This window comes from Myotis lucifugus, unplaced genomic scaffold (assembly GCF_000147115.1).
Source record: "Myotis lucifugus unplaced genomic scaffold, Myoluc2.0 scaffold_428, whole genome shotgun sequence".
In the NCBI taxonomy this organism is placed as follows: Eukaryota; Metazoa; Chordata; class Mammalia; order Chiroptera; family Vespertilionidae; genus Myotis; species Myotis lucifugus.
The window spans coordinates 231440-248900 of record NW_005871476.1 but is presented as its reverse complement, the minus strand read 5'-3'; the positions used below and the strand labels follow the sequence as shown (position 1 = coordinate 248900).

At 44.4% G+C, this 17461-nt stretch overlaps 1 protein-coding gene across 1 annotated transcript in view; it reads right to left on the bottom strand.

The window, feature by feature from the left end:
* Window positions 1-298: 298 nt before the first annotated feature.
* Window positions 299-17461, bottom strand: part of CDC73 (cell division cycle 73) — a 59499-nt gene continuing 42336 nt past the window's right edge. The window contains exons 12-17 of the mRNA XM_014468105.2: window positions 15958-15993; window positions 15344-15431; window positions 9710-9871; window positions 6783-6883; window positions 2215-2356; window positions 299-1369 (exon numbers count right to left, since the gene is read on the bottom strand). Coding sequence (XP_014323591.1) covers window positions 1333-1369; window positions 2215-2356; window positions 6783-6883; window positions 9710-9871; window positions 15344-15431; window positions 15958-15993 — 566 coding nt within the window. The 3' untranslated portion in view covers window positions 299-1332. The remainder of the gene's footprint in view (window positions 1370-2214; window positions 2357-6782; window positions 6884-9709; window positions 9872-15343; window positions 15432-15957; window positions 15994-17461) is intronic.

Here is a 17461-nt window from a genome sequence, read left to right as displayed (position 1 = left end):
TCAACTTCAAAATGAGGCTCAGTAATGGCATCTGAACACGAGGGGGTTAAATGTTACCAAAAAATACGTCAACCTAAAAGAGTTGCGGGGGGGGGGGGGGGGGGGAAATGGAGGCAGGGTGAGGGGATGATACAAATGATCAGCAACGATTCTAATGGTAAAAACTCTCTAGGGGAATAAAGGGTCCAAGTTACTTTAAGTAGCAAAAAAGGTGAAGTTAAGACTCAAGGGAAATGCTCATTCATTGTACACGGATGCAGCACTCTGAAGTAGAGAAGTAGTAAAATATCTTACTTACTAAGTTAAAATATAGGCTTTATATTTCATACGATATCGAATGCGCACATAAAAATACCAGTGTTTTTATCTTGTTTCTGTTCAGACACTTCTTAAGCAACTGTGTTCTTTGGTGCCGGGAGAATGGATCGGCATTTAGGGCTAATGGAACAGAAGACTCAAAATCCCACACCTCTACGGGGAGAACCAGAGTGGGCGCCGGAGAGCAGGAAGGACGCGGAAATGGCACTGCAGTAGGCTAATGCACTTCTTCCCCGAGTCACACTCTGGCTCCCAGCTACAAAGTCCTGTAGCCTGCCGGGCTTTCATCGGTTTTGAGATTTTCCTAGCGGGAAGGTATCCCGGATAGAAATAGATCCTCCTACGTTGTAAAATCAGCAAAGTCAGTGAGAAGAACGTACATTCACTCAATGTATTCAATATAAGTAAGGAAGTCTCGAAAAGGCTAAGCAGTTCAACCAGAGCTGAAGAAGTGTTCTTGATTTTTCATTATTCCATTTAAATAAAGACTAAGTATAGATATGGTCTACATACAGGTTGACATTCTGAGTCATTCAAAATAGTCACATCCCTTTGCTTGGTTTTGCAAGTTCCAGAAACTAATATTTAATACCATCCATAACACAGTATTTTCAGTAAGAAGAATTATAGAGCAATGAAAAATCAGAAGCAAGATGGCTCCTGGAGCCTCAGAACCTCTAAATATACACACATCAACAACCTGGGTTTTCTAAAGAAACACGTTTTAAGTAATGCTAGTTTAACCAATGGAGAAAAAACTTCTATCAAAATATACAATTTCCATTACAGACTAAAAGGCTAATATTAAAAAAATAGTTGTAGGCCAAAAAGTTTGCTTCTATGAATGACAGGCGTCATATGATCCCTTTGAAGACAAAAGCATCGGATGAGATCGGTTGCTCGCCCGTGACCTTCTTCTTGGTGAGTGAGTGATGAATTCATAGACACTCAGTCTTTAGATGAAGGTACATCCACGCTTCTTCACCCAGATTTCCAGCCGGGAGACCACGCAATTCAGAACCTCAAGTGGGATTTATGCTTTACCATGTACCTGAAAAATAATATGACAACACGTTATAATGACTAAGGATGTTAGAACTTTTAGAAGGTTACATGTAAAGAAACTTAAAATCAACAGCGAGAGGCTGTCTGTCTCCTGGAAGCTTGCTGCCTTCACCTTGGGGAGAGGGGCTGCTGGAGGAAGCGAGCAGCAGCGTTCCTCTTGCTGAGTCTGTAAGAACGCCGGGCGAGGATGCTGAATGTTTCTCCTCACTATATTATACGTTATAATCATCGGGTTACTTCAATCACCTGACTTTGAGGAAACCCGTAATAATCAGTGGGGGACTTAAGACCAAGGAAGTTAGATTCTAAAGGGCGCCTCAAAGAAAATCCCAGGTTCAGGGGTATTAACTGTGACTGTCTGCTGTTCTTACAGGTCCCAGCTGTAAAACTCCTATTGCTGTAAAGGACGTTAAATCCTCTACACTAGGAATTAAATACATTCAGCAACTAAGTTCCTTTCACGGGCTGCCCACAACTCGAACACAGCCAGAGACCCCTCTGTGCTGCCAGAAAACACAGGGCTCTCGTCGTCCGTGCTCCCTAGTTGGACAGACACCAGGGTCACAGGTCACCCAGCCCCCCAGCCAGACCAGGTCTTCGGGCTCGGGGGCTGGTGCGCTTTCTAGCGCTAGAAGCCCCTTCTCCACCGGACTCTGAACCAGCATCAGAGGCAGCTGCAAGTTACCGGCTGGAGACCCGCATCCAGGCAGACGAGGTGTGAGGAGGACACGGGGAGAAACGGCCCACAACTCTAAGGAACTTAGCCTCTAACTGACGAGCCAGGAGTCCCTACAACACAGCGGAAGGAGGGCATCTGAGGAGCAGAAATACCTATCCAGTGTTTCCCAGAAGCGTAAGAAAACCGGCCTGTCCAAGTGGCGCTTGTGGTAGCTGAGCTCCAGCACCGTCACGTCCCACTTCTGCACGTTGGGGTCTAGACGAACTTCATCGTATTTGAGGTGGAAGGCTTTAACTATTTGGGGGAAATAACATTCCTTACTCAAAATGCCATCAAATTAAAGTACTTTAGAAAATAAATTAAAATACCCAACACAGACATTAGCAAAAAAACAAAAAACCTAAACTAAAACATAAAACAATTTTTCTTCCACCAACCGAAGCTATTATAACCAAAGTGATCTTTGCAATAGATGCTAAAACTGTGGCATCCTCAAAAACATTCAACGGACAAATATTTACTAAGGGTTCATACATGCCAGCCACCCGGGACTGAAAAGAGGACTAAGGCACAATGCAATGGGCCCCTGGAAAGTAAGACTATTAAATACAATACGATAAATGTAGGGTAGCAGAGAAACACAAAAGAGTACCTTACCCAACCATGGAATTCAGAAAAGGCTTGCATAGGCAGTGATGTCTAATCTAAGACCTAAAGGTGGAGTAAGAATTAGGCTAACAGAACAAAAGTGACCCAGTTAGCAATAAGAGCATGCGCACAGAGACAACAGTTCACTCTAGAGCCTCAGGGAAATGAATGGAACCGCACGTGCCAAGTCGCTCATGGAGGGAGCGAGGAAGAGGTAAGACCACAGCGGCCTGGAGCGATGCTGGCTCCCAGGCCGCAGGGAGGAGTCTGGACTGTAACCCACGCAGACTCCTGCCAAGTGCTGAGCAGAGAGCGATGGCACCACACGCGAATCTAGAGGAGACAGGCGTGATCAGCTGGGGAGAGGCATGTATGGCAAGAAAGACATCAAGAATTAGAAAATTAAGGAGGGAGAACATGGGACTTGGTAAGAAATGATGGCAAGGAGGAAAGACACACGAAGGCCTGTCGAGGTTCCCTGGAAGGAGATGATGACATGCGGCCCCCTCAGTGCAGCTGCCCTTCCACAGGTGCACGTGACATGGAAGGTGTTTAGCTTTTCTTTCCATTTTTCTAACATAGGATGTGACTGCTGCTTTCACCAATATTGTCTAGTATGGGGGGTTTTGAGAGAATCTGATTAACTCTGTTAATTTCTGATGGCTACTTTATGGATTGTACCATATTGCTTGCTCAAGGCCCAATTTTTTATGGAAATCCCAAGTGAATCATTTGAGCCCACAGAAAAACAAACTATTTATAAATTATTTGCTTTTATAAATAAAGGACCTTTCATTGGACACATTACTTATTTTGAATTGAATTCAAGTTAATGAATTTAAACCAATTCATTATAGGAGCTTCAGGAAACCCATTTGCAAAATGGTTTTTATGGGTAAAAAGTATTTTATTATTTTAAGTTTTAAAATTAAATAAATCAACATCTCAAGACCTCTTTATTCTGCTTATGTTTCACTTTCTAATTTTCTCAGCATGATTGCTTTAAGTCATTCTTAAAAATACAGGTTATATTTTTTTAAATGATTTGCCTAAAGCCACAAAGGCATACAGTATATAGTTCCCTTTGATAATTTAAATGGATTTAGTTTACACAATACTTATTTTTTCAACAGAAGAGGCAACTTAGTAAATTAATACTGAAATATCAGAGTCCAAAAAGTTTAAGCCGCAATGAAGAAACATAAGGTTTCTCTCATCATACAAAATGTTTTATTAGCACAAAGCAATTGTGGTGAGATAACGTACACCAAAACATGACCACAAACAGCTTTCTTATTCCGAAAAAGACCGAAAGGATTAAGCCTCAGCAAAAAGTGAAGAAGAGACACTTCTACACAGAGCCAGGTGCCTGGTGGCACGATGACCACCAGAGCGAAACCCTGCGCACAGTGCAGAGCGGCTCCTTTCTGCAACTGCATGAATCTTGTCAACAGTTTTTTATGGGAACAAAGAAGCAAAAAAATTAAAGCGGTGCCCTTGAATAGTATTTAGTGATAGCATGATGGCATGTCAAGTGACAACATAATACAAACATTTATTAAATTAATTTTTTTTCTAAATGATAACTAGCAAAAATTTGAAGAAATCCTCATTTAACTCATTTTAAAATCTTGGTTACAAATGTATGCATATGCAGCCAACTCAAACATAAAAAAAATAACAGTTTAGAGAAGTGATATCCAGTTACAAGTTCAAATTTCTCATAATTCTGAAAAGGTTTATTTGGCAATGTTATACAATCCAGTATTTAATATCTCCTCCCAAACTCTGTATTTTATTATTATGCAATATAAAGAAAATACAGTTTTTGCCAAGGCCCATGCAGATGCTCCCAAACACCCCGTTCCCTCCCCCTACCCTATACAGGTATGATCATTTGCAATGTGTGTGTGTGGGGGGGGGGGGGGGGGGGGGCAGCAAGAGCAAAATCAGCAAGGAGACAAATTAAAAGCTAAGAGGTAATATGTCCTTAAGTTTCTGGCTTTAGGCAAATTATTTAAAAACCTAATTGAGGAAGAGACGTTTGGGGCTCCGCTCGGAACAGGTTGAGCCTGATGTCCCAATGGGACCTCCCTGGAGTCACCTGGTCACCAGTGAGCTGGAGGCCCAGGCCACCAGGCTAGAGGCGTGACTCAGAACCAGAGGACACAGGTGGCTCTGGAGCGCCATCAGAGCCCCCTGAGAGAGTGTCAGTAAAGGAGACGGGATACGGACAGAAATACGCGGCTGGGAGCCAGAGGAAGAGGAGCTAGGGAGCCGGGGAGGCATAACAGGTCATAGGAAGATGACTTAAAAAAAAAAAATGAATTTATTGATTTGAGAGAGTAAGAGAGAGAGAAAGGAAGGGAAAAAGAGAGAGGGAGAGGGAGGGAGGGAAGGAGGGACATCGATTTGTTGTCCCACTTATGTACGCATTCACTGGTGGGTTCTTGTGTGTGTCCTGACCAGGGATGGAACCCGCACCCTGATATCAGGATGGCGCTCCACCTATGGAGCTACCCAGCCGGGGTGAAAAAGAACATTTTAAAAAAGAAGAACATCTGACTCAAGGAGTCCAATTCTGGTAAGGAGGTCCAAAGTATCCAGTATCTGGGCCACTAGTGAGTTTGGTGGGAACAGTTTCGTGGAAGGCACGAAAAGTGAGGCTACAGTGGACTGAGAATGGGATGGGAGACAGTGAGTTAGTAGAGGGAACTCCTTCAGAAGCCTGGCTGTCAGAGCTGAAAGGCAGGAGCCAGAAGGACAGGCAAGGCCAAGGGGAGGGTTTATTTTGTTCTGTTGGTTGTAGGACAGAAGGGGAAAGAGGCTTTCACTGCAAACGCTAACAGAGAGGAGTCAGTAAAGGATGAAGAGAAAGAGATCAATTCGTGGAATTGCTCATTACTAAGCTCGCACCTAAATTTCAGAAACAAAAACCTGAACAAAATGACAATGAAACCCTTATTCTTTAACCCTTTGCGGCCCAATGTTATTTTTGGAATTCAAACAGTCTGGTCCAAATTAATTGACGGGATTGAATGTTGAACTTTTTAATGTTCTTATTGCTCGACGTTGGACCTGCTCCTAGCGCATGGTCTGTCGAGTCAGCCTAGAGGTTGGACCGAAAAGGGTTAATGAAATTGAGAGGGCACTGACATCTGGACACATTCTAATAACTTTTTACAATACTATTCCCCGAGCACACAAGCCGTAAAGCACAGTGTTCCTGTTCACTGCCGTCCTTTCACTAAAATTCTCCCTCTCTCTGTACCTTTTAGCTTTACTTATCAACGCTGCGCATGACTCAAGTTTCAGGAATAGCAGAGAAAGCGACCTTCGTGGTGGAAATGCTAGAATTCATCACATGAGTAAGTCTCCCCAGGGTGCCATTTTAGCCTGGAAGAATGGTGGAACCACCAACAAAAGCAGAGGCTGCCAAAAATAAGCTGACTGCACAGCAGCACAATCTACACTCATGAAAAAGTTGTCATTTTTAATAAACATCTGTTTCGTGAGAATGCTTTTTATAAATTAGTTCTAGTACGCCACTAACTTCACTGGGTACTCGGATTTAAATAACTGAAATATCCCTACCAGCAAAAAAAGCCAGCTCAACTCATCTACTTCTTATGGGCCAATGGCTGGTCTCTGAAGGGCAGAAGCCCACATTTAACTGACGTGTGTGGAATGCCTCCCCCCCCCGAGCTCTGTCCTGTGCTGCCCACAGGGACCCAGCAGAGGAGGCCCCCCCCACCAGGGAGCGCGCACTCGAGGCAGGAGCCTTACAACACAGATATAAACTGCCCTCGGTTTTCATTAAAATGTATGGACCAGCAACAAGACGACCGTAAAACAGTCTAGAAAGTAATTATTAATGTCGGAGGACATGTGTGATGTTCAAAAAAAGGCTTTAAAAATATTCCACAGGTGCTTAAACATTAACATTGTGTATGTGACTTGATAAGGACCATTTGACAGACAATTCTCATCTGCAGAGACACAGATAGCTCTTCCTCCTAAATAAAGCCAGAGCATTCCTATGCTGGATTTGCAGTACAAAGCAGAATCTTACTTTTAGCAAATATGTCAACTGGTGATCCATCAGGCAAGAGCCACGGCCACCCTTTGAACTGCCACGCAGGACCCTGCACGAAAACGGCCACGACCCGGTCCCTGTGAACAGAAGAGGGGGGGAGAGTCAGAGAACAGGGGACACGAGCTGTCGTCGCTGTGCGGCTACGAGGCTCACAGCACACGGCCACCGCCTTTCACTGTAATACTTCCGCCCCTACTGGTACCCTGCCTGGGTCCTGCACCCAAGTCTCCTACATATAATTAATTACATGCACAACCTTAGGGTGATCTTTAGCCTTTTATCTCGGCCCTTCTAGTAAGGACAGAAAGGGCCACTTTTCCAATGCAGCAGGAAACAGTAGCTGATCTATTAATCAAAAAAGCTGGTTTTAGAAGGAAATCATTTAACATTCAAACAAACGTTATTCACTTTAATTAAAAAAAACAGACATGATAGTAATTCACCAACCATTTCATAAAGCTCCAAGGCCTTATTTTTAAATTCTGATTATGTGAAAGTAACCTCAGTACAGAAACCAGCTAGACTTTTCTTACACTTTGCAATTGTTTTAAAACTGTTTCACTCACCACACATTCTGTAAGTTTTCCTTAAAGCAACTTGTTTTACAACCATTTAAGTTTCTTTTCCCAAAAAAAAAGAACAAATCTCTTTCTAGGCCCTCACATTCCATTACTTTAAAAAGTAATTAGCCCAGCTGGCATGGCTCAGTGGTTAAGCATCGACTTATGAACTAGGAGGTCACAGTTTGATTCCTGGTCAGGGAACATGCCCCGGGTTGTGGGCTCAAGCCCCAGAAGCCGATCAATAAGTCTCTCTCATCATTGATGCTTCTTTCTCTCTCTCTCCCTCCACCCCTCGTCTCTAAAACCAATAAAAATATATTTAAAAACAAAAAACAATGTAATTAAATTGAGAAGTTATAATAAATACAACTGCCATAAACCGTTTAAGCCCACCACTAAGAGGCGGGAACCAAGTCCTATTCCTAACGTTCACACTGGTAAGGTTTCCTCGTGCCTGCACCCTGTGTAGTGCTGGTCTCGGCAGCTGACACGTGACTTACGTTAACTCACTGCATCTTCTAAACAGCCCCAAGGTGAGTGCCACCATCCTTGCCCGTTTAGGGAGGAGGAAACACAAGTGTGTGGGCAGGCCAGCAGCAGGGGGAGGGAGAGGGGGAGGGAGAGGGAGTAGGAGCGGGGGAGAGGTGATTAATCTGTGTACTGAGTGTGCTCCTGTCCCCGGGTGAGGACTGATAAGTCATGAGAACGGCATTCAGAGTCATCACGTGACCTCACGCCTCCTGGAAAGGGTCCTGGGGATGCCCTGAGGCCCACAGATAACTCTATGCATCCATGGAAACAGCAAACTTTCAAGTAAGAAACTGACAAGAAGGATTCGCTATTGTGAAAAACCACAGCTAACAATTCCTAACCTGCTCCAAATCTCCAAGACTGAAATTATATCTTAAATGGAAAATGCCCGCTCTCAGGGGCCTGAGCTGCACAGGCCACACCCACCCGCTAACGGAGCACCACACACGGCCCTTGCTGACCAGGAGACGTGCCCCTGCAGCAGCTGGGAGCTCGGGCGCCTGCCACCTCGGGGGAGTCTGCTGGCCAGAGCCCCTGACTCCTGCCAGGTCCCCCTGGGCAGCAGGACAAGAGAAAGACTCATCCCGGGGAACTCCTGGAGGGACAGGTAAGAGGGGGAAGGGATGCTCCTCCTCGGCTATGGCACCAATGGTGAGGAACCCAGTGAATAGTCACACGCGGGAGGCGTTCTGTGACGCAGACATGGCACCTGTGCACGCTGCTGGATTCCCTCCCTGCAATAGCTCCAAACATATATGCGAACATGTAACATTCCTATTTCCTGCAAGCCTTAGCCTTGATACACATGAAATCTCTTCTCCTTCCCTTCCTGTGTGACTCGGTGTATCTGGTTGGCTACGAGGGGAGAACTGTCACACAGGAACCCTCTATGCTTTAGTAGATGTTGAACACGCCGATACTGCCAGCAGCTTGACTTCCTATGTCTGAAGACCAGCAAACACTCTGAAGGGAAGTTCATCTACTGCACCGATGTAGAAAGTGCTCCACGTCACAGAGATGAGGTGCACCCTTGGACTTTGTATTTTCACTCCAGCTTAGATTAACAACGTAATTTAAGATTAATTCCTGTATCTTCAGGTACAGTCTCTTTATATTACACACGGCTCAGTATTTTATTAGAGAACACTTCAACATAATAAAAGAGCTAAGCCAGGGTGATCACGTTATTCTTTTTATTAAATTATTCCCTTGTAATAAAGGTAGCAATGCCTTCACTTACCGTTTCTTACCAGGAAATCTGAATTTTCCAAATCTAAAATCTGAAACATAGGCCCTCACAACATTAGTCTGCTTGAAGTTCTATTCTAAAAGCTGATCCAGAACCAATGGACGAGTGGAAAGAATTTTTACTAAGTTTTCCAGAAGTTAGTGTTTCTTCTTTTAAGTGAAATAAAGTGTAGCTACCTAAAATATAGGTTTGATTAGGTATCACTGGACTATATATTTTTTAAATATATTTTTATTAATCTCAGAGAAGAAGGGAAAGGGAGAGAGAGATAGAAACACCAATGAAGAAAGAGAATCATTGATGGGCTGCCTCCTGCTCGCCCCTTACTGGGGATCAAGCCCACCACCCAGGCATGCCCCCTGACAGGGAATCGAATCCTGAACTCCTGGTTTACTGGCCAACACTCAACCACTGAGCCACACCAGCCGGGCACTGGACTAGATTAATGATGACCAAATTAGGTATTAGCAACGGCTTCACAAACAGGTTCTATTTATACCTCGTGATAAAATCCACGATCCCAGGAATGACGGGCCAGGTAGGAAATACAGATATCTCACCAGTCCTGAGGCATGAGTTTCAGGGGCTGGTCTACGACTCTGTAGGGAACCGTGACGCTGAGCGCGGTGCCCCCCGGCTGCATCTGGTCTTTCCTTCTCTGTATCAGCGTCTCGTTTTCTCGCTGGCAGCCCTGCTTCTTCTTCTCGTCTGATGGGACAAATCTTTGAAAACACAGAGAAGAGAAAAGGCCAAAAGGTTCAATGTGATAAAAACGAAAAATAAATAAAGAAGTCCTATTTTGAAGTGATTTTTTAAATACTGAGCTTTAAATGAACAACATTGGTTTTGAAAATACACCTTTTCTGCATGTCCAGGTGATGCATGTCAAGTGGAGCAAAAGCTTGCTGCAGCCCTAAGTCAACATGGGTGTGCCTCTCACACACACAATTTATGTTCACCGCACTCAGCATTCTCCCAGGCTACACAGAAAACCGCACTCATCCTCATTTCCCAAGCGCCATTAGGGAGATTTAACTGTAAACGGAAAGGTGGCTTCAACTGAAGGTGACGTGGCTGGCGAGGCTGCCTCCCGAACAGGTGACTCAGCCCAGCCAAGAACTTCACAAAATGCCCCGTCACGGTGTATGCCTCCGCAAAATCAGGGAAATGCCATCCAGTTTCAGGGCTGCTTTGCAAATTTTAAAGAAAGAAAATTCAATCTGTGTATGCCCATTGCCTGTTTTGGTAAATACGGCTGCAACTTACCGGAGTAAAGGAGCAAATCTGTGTAGGTCAATCCCCTACTGTACCATCACCCTATTCTCACAAGTACTGCGGCCGTCTGCAGAGCCGCTGCCAGCTCTAGGCTTGGTAGTGACCACAAAGCGCTTCACAACAATCTTTTAAAAAATATACACACATCTAACCGTCTATGGGCACGTTTTCCTCGCTCTGGTGCGCCCTGCCACTATATGGGGTGGTGCCATCAGCGCACTCAGTGTGGGTCCTTCTGCTTCTAAAGTTCAGGGAGACACGGGGGAGGGGACACACGAGAACTTGCACTTGCTAGAATCCTTTGAAAATGTTAACCCCACACACTGGCTTCGCCATCCAGCGATGCTAATGTTGTAACCTGAGGCTGTCCGTACGTGGTGACTGACAGTGCTGAACTGCCCTTGTGAGCTGGCTGTTCCCCATCACGTCACATCGGCTGGGAAAGTCAAGAATGCTGCGTCATCTAAAAGTGTCGCCCAGATCATCACTTTACTGCCTATGGATTCCTTTAGGAAACTACATTTTCCTACCTATGGGTACATTTATTCATGTACAGACAAATATGGGAGTGAGGTTACTGCACCGGCAGGAAAGCAGTGAGCCCAGAGAAGTTAAAACAGTGCCGATTCTCTCCAGGGAAGGTGCTGGTAAATAGTCAGACTCAAGCTCTGCTTTCTACTGCACGTCCCGGTTCCTGGAAGAGGGAACAAAGCCCAGCTTCTGCGGGCAGGGCACCTCCCAGAAGTCTCTCCCCCAGAAAGCCAGGGCGCTCAGGAGGCAGTCTGACATTAGGGTGAACCAGCAATATATCATGTGTATATTGTAATGTGTGTTCACACCCCAAGTCAAGTCTCCTTTGATCTCTGTTTACCGCCCCCCGTCGTAACCAACAGCATGGCCATTGCCAGGAGAGGCAATCTCACCATTGCCCACTAGACCCCTCCTGGACCTGAATCAAGAGTAACAGCCCCGAGCACAGTGAAGGCTCAGAATAAACGTTCTCCCAGCCCCGCCTGAGAGACCTAACCCCGGGGTTTGGGGGAATTACTGGGAAACGCACTGTCTTTGCACAGTGATTGCTGGCCTCAAGCTTCTGCTAATCATGTGTCCCTGAGGGGGAGAGCTGCCTGAGACGAGGGACCAGCTCCTGATGACATCACTCCAGCGCTGAGCCAGCTGTGCCCAGAGCCACACTTTCCGTGATGTTACACCAATAAATTAATCTTTGATAACGCTACTTTGAGTTGGTTTTTACCACTTACAACTAAAAGCATTCTAACGAATACAACCAGAACCGCACAACCAAGGCGGTGGATGGATATACATCATTTGGAGAAATACTCTGATGTCCATTGATTCACCCATTTTGTGCTGTCAAGGATCGACAAGTAATATTGTCAAAGAATGAAATGCACCTGCAGAGGATTATGCTCCGTGAGGTAAGGCAGGCAGAGAAAGACTGGTGCCATATGAGCCCACTTACAGGGGGGAGCTAATGAACAAACTGAACTAACAAAGTGGAGACAGACTGACAGCTGTCAGGGGGACAGGGTTGGGGGTTGGGGGCTGGGTGAGAAGGGTGAAGGGATTAAAGAAAAAACAGAAAGACAGACTCATGGACACAGACAACAGTATGGGGATTGCCAGAGGGGGTAGAGTGAGGGGAGGTAGACGGTAAGGGGGGGGGGAGCGGTAAACAGAGATGGAAGGAGACTTGACTTGGGGTGTGAACACAATACAATATACACATGATATATTCTAGCATGAAACCAATACATTATTAGCCAATGTCACCCCAATAAACTCAACAACAAAAACAAAGAATATAATGCAAATGAGATATAGCTAGGTAAGTTAGGTTATTTTTCCTTTTTCTTAAATAACAGAAGTTGAAATTTTAAAAAATGCAATAAACGAATGTCTGGATGTTAAGCCCCTCACCCTGAGCGTAAAGTGGTGCCTCGCAGACACCAGGGGCAAACCCTCCCCAGAGGGCCCCACCTTCCTCCATAAGTCAGAGAATCTCCAGAAAAACAATTCCAAGGAAATGAGCAAGTGAAAACAACGAAAAACATTAAATAAACCCTAAAAAACACACAAGGAAATGAGGTGTCATGAATGAAACAACCGTCAAAAGACAATGAAGGACTTCTTTGATGCACTGACCAAAGATCATTGCTTAATTTTTAAAAAATGGAAAAAAAAATGTATCGATGTTTCTATTTCTCCCTCTTCCTTCCTCTCTCTAAAATGAATAAAACATTTTTGAAAAGAGAAAGAGACATGGAAAATGAGAGGTCTGAAGTGTATGTCACTTAAGTCCCAGAAGGAAGAGGACAAAACAGGGGAAAGACAATATCTAAGAAGAACCAGAACCGATGACAATCCTCCGATTTAAGTCTAATGACTCCCAGAGTGGGATATAAAGAAATCTACGGCAAGGGATAGCAGATGAACAACGGTAAAATGATCTTTAAAACCACCAGATAAAGCCGCCTTCCTTCGAGGACTAACAGCTGACTTGCTGTCATCAACAGTGGAAGCTGGAGGCAGTGGGATGTCTTCCCGGGAAAGAGAAACAAGAACCTCTGGGCCGGGCCGGCTCCCCAGCGGCTGAGTCATGCTGCAGTGCTGCTGGGCCTGGACCCCTCCACCTTTCTGCCTGGTTTCTTCCCCTACAAGCCACGTGCTGAGCCAGGCGAGCCCCCTGGGGCCCCTCCCCCAGCCATCGCTCCTCTCTGGAACTCTGCCCTGAGAAGCTACATCTCGGCCAGAATCGTGAATGCCTTCCAATCGGATTATTTTGAACACAGTTACAGTCCCACCCAAGCATCTCTCAAAATCATGATCAATGTACAATGTGCTTTTTAATTACTTCCATTTACAGCATTAATTTTGTTATTTAGGGTATTAAAGTTATGGTGGATTTCACTTTGTTTTGTCTCTTTTACTTACTGCAGGGCTAAAAATTGAAGAATCCATGCCAACATGAGCTATGGGTTACAGCCAGTCCTGTAATTGTGTGGAGGAGGTTTCAATTATGCATTAATTACACAGCCAAGCCTCCAGCTGACTCACGCTGTAGGGGATATGTCAGCTGCAATGAGGTGTTAAACAATGAAGGGAGTGTTCCAAACTTGGGAGGACCATTAGGCCTGGTCAGCCCTGAGAATGTGGCTGTTGGACTGTTGGCTTCTTCGCAACACGACGAAGGAGAAAGATACTAAAATTCACTGTGTGGTTTTCTTTGCACTATTCACTGCCTTCTATTATAAAATAATATGTAAGTCTTAGATCTGTAATATATGCAGAGAGGCACCACAAAGACTCAGAAAATGAAAAATTAAAGGCAGAATTTCCTTCGTAACTTTTCAAAAACTTACTGTAAATTTTCTGCAACCATGCAGACACATTTATAAAAGTACAGTTGTCAATTACTAAAAATTATGAGAACCGTAAATACCAAATTCACAAATCATAAAAACGCAAGAGCTAGAAAAGAGTGTAAAGATCCAAATACAGTAAGTGCAAAAAGCCCAACCCCAAGCATGACGACACTTGCTGGGAACTGAAATCCAGTCACAGGTGCAGATATGACTGCCAGGTGTTGAGAAGGAGCTTAAACCCAGAGATGAGTCCGCTAATAAATTCACAGCGAGCACACTCTCAGAGGCAGAGTCTACCACTCCCCCACGTTCTCAATGCGTCTCCCCTCCTTCCTTCCTCCTTCCTTAACACTTACTCAGCGCCCGGGATTAGGCAACAACTGTTTCAAACAGTAGAAACACAAAGAAGAACAAGACAACGAGTCCCTTTCTCTGAGGAAATCACACCATAGCTGGAAAAGGCTGGGTGCCGGACTGCAAGACACGGAGCCTGCACCAAACAGAACCAAGAAATGGAGGCGTTTCCTATTTCACAGAGAACAAATGATGCACAACCCACTCTCGCACACTGATTAGAAGGTGAAAAGCAGACACATACTCACATAAAAACAACACATTTTTAAAAAGTAGTTAATCAAAACCATGTTCACGTGGGTCTAACCGTCTCATATTATCAGAGCTATGTCAAGAGGTGGACGAAAATGATTCTATTTTTTATTCACCCAACTGTCGATAATGTGAGGGATGGTAGATTACCAGGGGGATTACCAGAGTAATCCACACACGGTCAGAACAGCCAACTTCACTATACAAGCCCAATAAAATATAAAATACAAAACATAAATGTTCCTTCTGTACCCTTAAAACCTGTAATTTTATTAACCAATGTTGCCCCAATAAATTCAATTCAAAAACTCCTTTATTCCATACTGTTAATGGAAAGATCATTGAAAATTTCATTCAAAGGTATAAGGAAAAAGTACTTAATGAACGGATAAACTTGTATATGCCAGGTTACATGGATTGTTATACGTCTAATGTAAGTCGCAGGCATATAAAAGTCAGTTCTGCAGTTGGTAAAACATAAAATCAGCAAGTACCACAGCTCATTCTGCTTCTGGCTTTTAATTAGAAGCAGTCTGAGTTCTGTTTTGGAGGTGAGGTTACTTCTTTTTCCTTCTCTAAGAACTGCCATTCATCGTTATTTTACTAAGAAAGATAGAGCATTCACTCACACTCCTCCCATAGATATGTGACTGAGTGAATATATTTTCCTAGTTACAACTAAAAATATTTAACAAGAATTTTAAATGTAACACCATTCAAATTATAAAATATTATTGTCATTCTCACAGAGAATGTAAAGATCCAGATATGAAAGACTATATTCTATTTTGAAAATTATATTTCAGACTACCTGTATAGCAGAAATTGAAATTTGGTATTCTCCAAATAAGAACTACAGAATGGTAACTGCTAATTCACAGCAGTGTCTGCACACTCGGTGAACAGAGAGCTGAACAAATCCCTTACTTCAGGTCCTGCAGCAGGTCCTTTGCGTTCAGCATGGTTATTAAAGAGGTGGTAGCGGCAGGGATTATGATAATGGGTGTGCGAGAACCTGCAAAGACAACATTTTTAAAGGTAGTAAACATGTTATTACTATGAAAAGGAATTATAATTGCTTTCCCAATCAAAAGCTTGTAAATGTATAATTTTCACTCTTTTGACCTAAAAGTCACTTTAAGTCAGCAGCAATATTCAAAATATTTAACAATCAGCATGGCTCAGTGGGTGAGCGTCAACCTATGAACCAGGAGGTTACGGTTAGACTCCTGGTCAGGGCACATGCCCGTGTTGCGGGCTCAATCTCCAGTGTGGGGCGTGCAGGAGGCAGCCGATCCATGATTCTCTCTGATTTTCTCTCTCTCTCTCTCTCTCTCCCTCTCCCTTCCTCTCTGAAATCAATAAAAAAATAAAATAAAAAAATTAACAGTCAGTATGACCTATGCACCTACTAATCCGAATAGATACCGAACACACGCATTCGATACAAGTGCGCAGGCAGAATACCAGCCCAGCTTTGTTATCTCGCTTATTCACATTTACTTTGTAAAATACATTTAGAATCATTTGCAGAATCTTACCTTTCTTCTGATTAGGAGGAGGTCTTGCTTGAGAAACTGTTGAGAGAAAAATAAAAAGCAAACTTTTGAATGTTATGAAAATCACATTATTTTCAAGCTTAAAAAGCAAGTACAGCCTAAGAATTATTTGTGGTTATAGATGACTAGCTCAGTCACGCTGTTAACCAGCCTGCACTGCTGCTACTTCAAGTCTGGGGGGGCAGGATCAGGGCTGTTTCTGAAATTCCCGTCCAGGGTCATCGGAGTAAATGCCGAAGCCACGCCCGGGGAGGCCGAGCAGCACTGCCCTCTCCACCTGCACATGCTCTGTGGGGACCAGAAATCCCAGCCACGGACTCACCCCGGAGGCACGCTGCTGAGAGGCAGTGGGGACAGCCAACCGGGGGCCGTGGGAGGCCCAAGGAATCATGTGGTCTGGCCCTGCCAAGGCTTAGAGGGGTGAGTTCATTAAATGTCTGACCAGATATCGCAGCTAGTGTTTAAGTGGATCATTCTGTGTGGCCAGCGAATGAGGTAATAAATATCCAATGGCCCTTGGCAGAGCAGCCGGTGTGAGGAATGAACGCCTCCTAAGAAGGCTCTGGCTTAAGAAACAGAGTTGATGGTGGTGCCCTTTATGCACGAAGCAGGAAGGGTGAAGTCAGCCATCGGGGGGAAATATCAGGGAACAAAAGTTTCCCATCAGTTTTAAGACGCCTGTGGCAAACCCAAATGTTAGCCAGTTAATGTAGGTGCCAGACCCAGGAAGAGATGTCTCAAACTGGAAAATCACCAGAACATCAACTTAAAACTACGGGTGAGGTACTGCGACCCACATGTAGGTGATAGAGTGGATGCCTGGGCCGCGAGAGGAATCTGTCTGACATACACAGAGGGCTGTCAGTCTCTCACGAGCAATGAGAGGTAAACGAGCCATAGGCCGCCGACCCATCTCCGAGACCCTGGGAGTGAAGGCAGGAGGGACAGCTGGGGGCCTGGAGGGCGGTGTGTACCAGAAAGAGGGCGAGGGACAGTGCTATGTGCGAGAGGTTCCCCTGGTGAAGAAGGAAGGGCTGGCCGGGTGCAAGCTCAGCTTAGCAAAGGCCTGTGCCTCTGAGTCCACTGGAACACGTGGGCCTCGCTAGGTACAGTCCCTACCTTTGCTTAACACATTTTAAAAAATGATTACAGAACCTCATGTGCTAAATAACACAGACATCTGAAGTCCTAAGCATCAAAGCTGTATACCAATCTATTAAAATTATGGTTTTCTGCTCTATGATTAGGGGGGGAAATCACATCCACAAGCACCATCACGGAACTCAAACAAGGAATTGGTGAGGGGTGCTACATATACTCTGCTTTTTAAAACATTTTTCTGAAACATTTAAAATCATTTACTTAAAATTTTCTTTACCTCTTCAATTATCCTACTGTCAAGTAAATGTTCTGTAAGATCACTTTAGAAGTATTTGAAGTAAAGTTTCAGGTCCTTGAGAGCATGATGACTCTTGTAATCATTTGG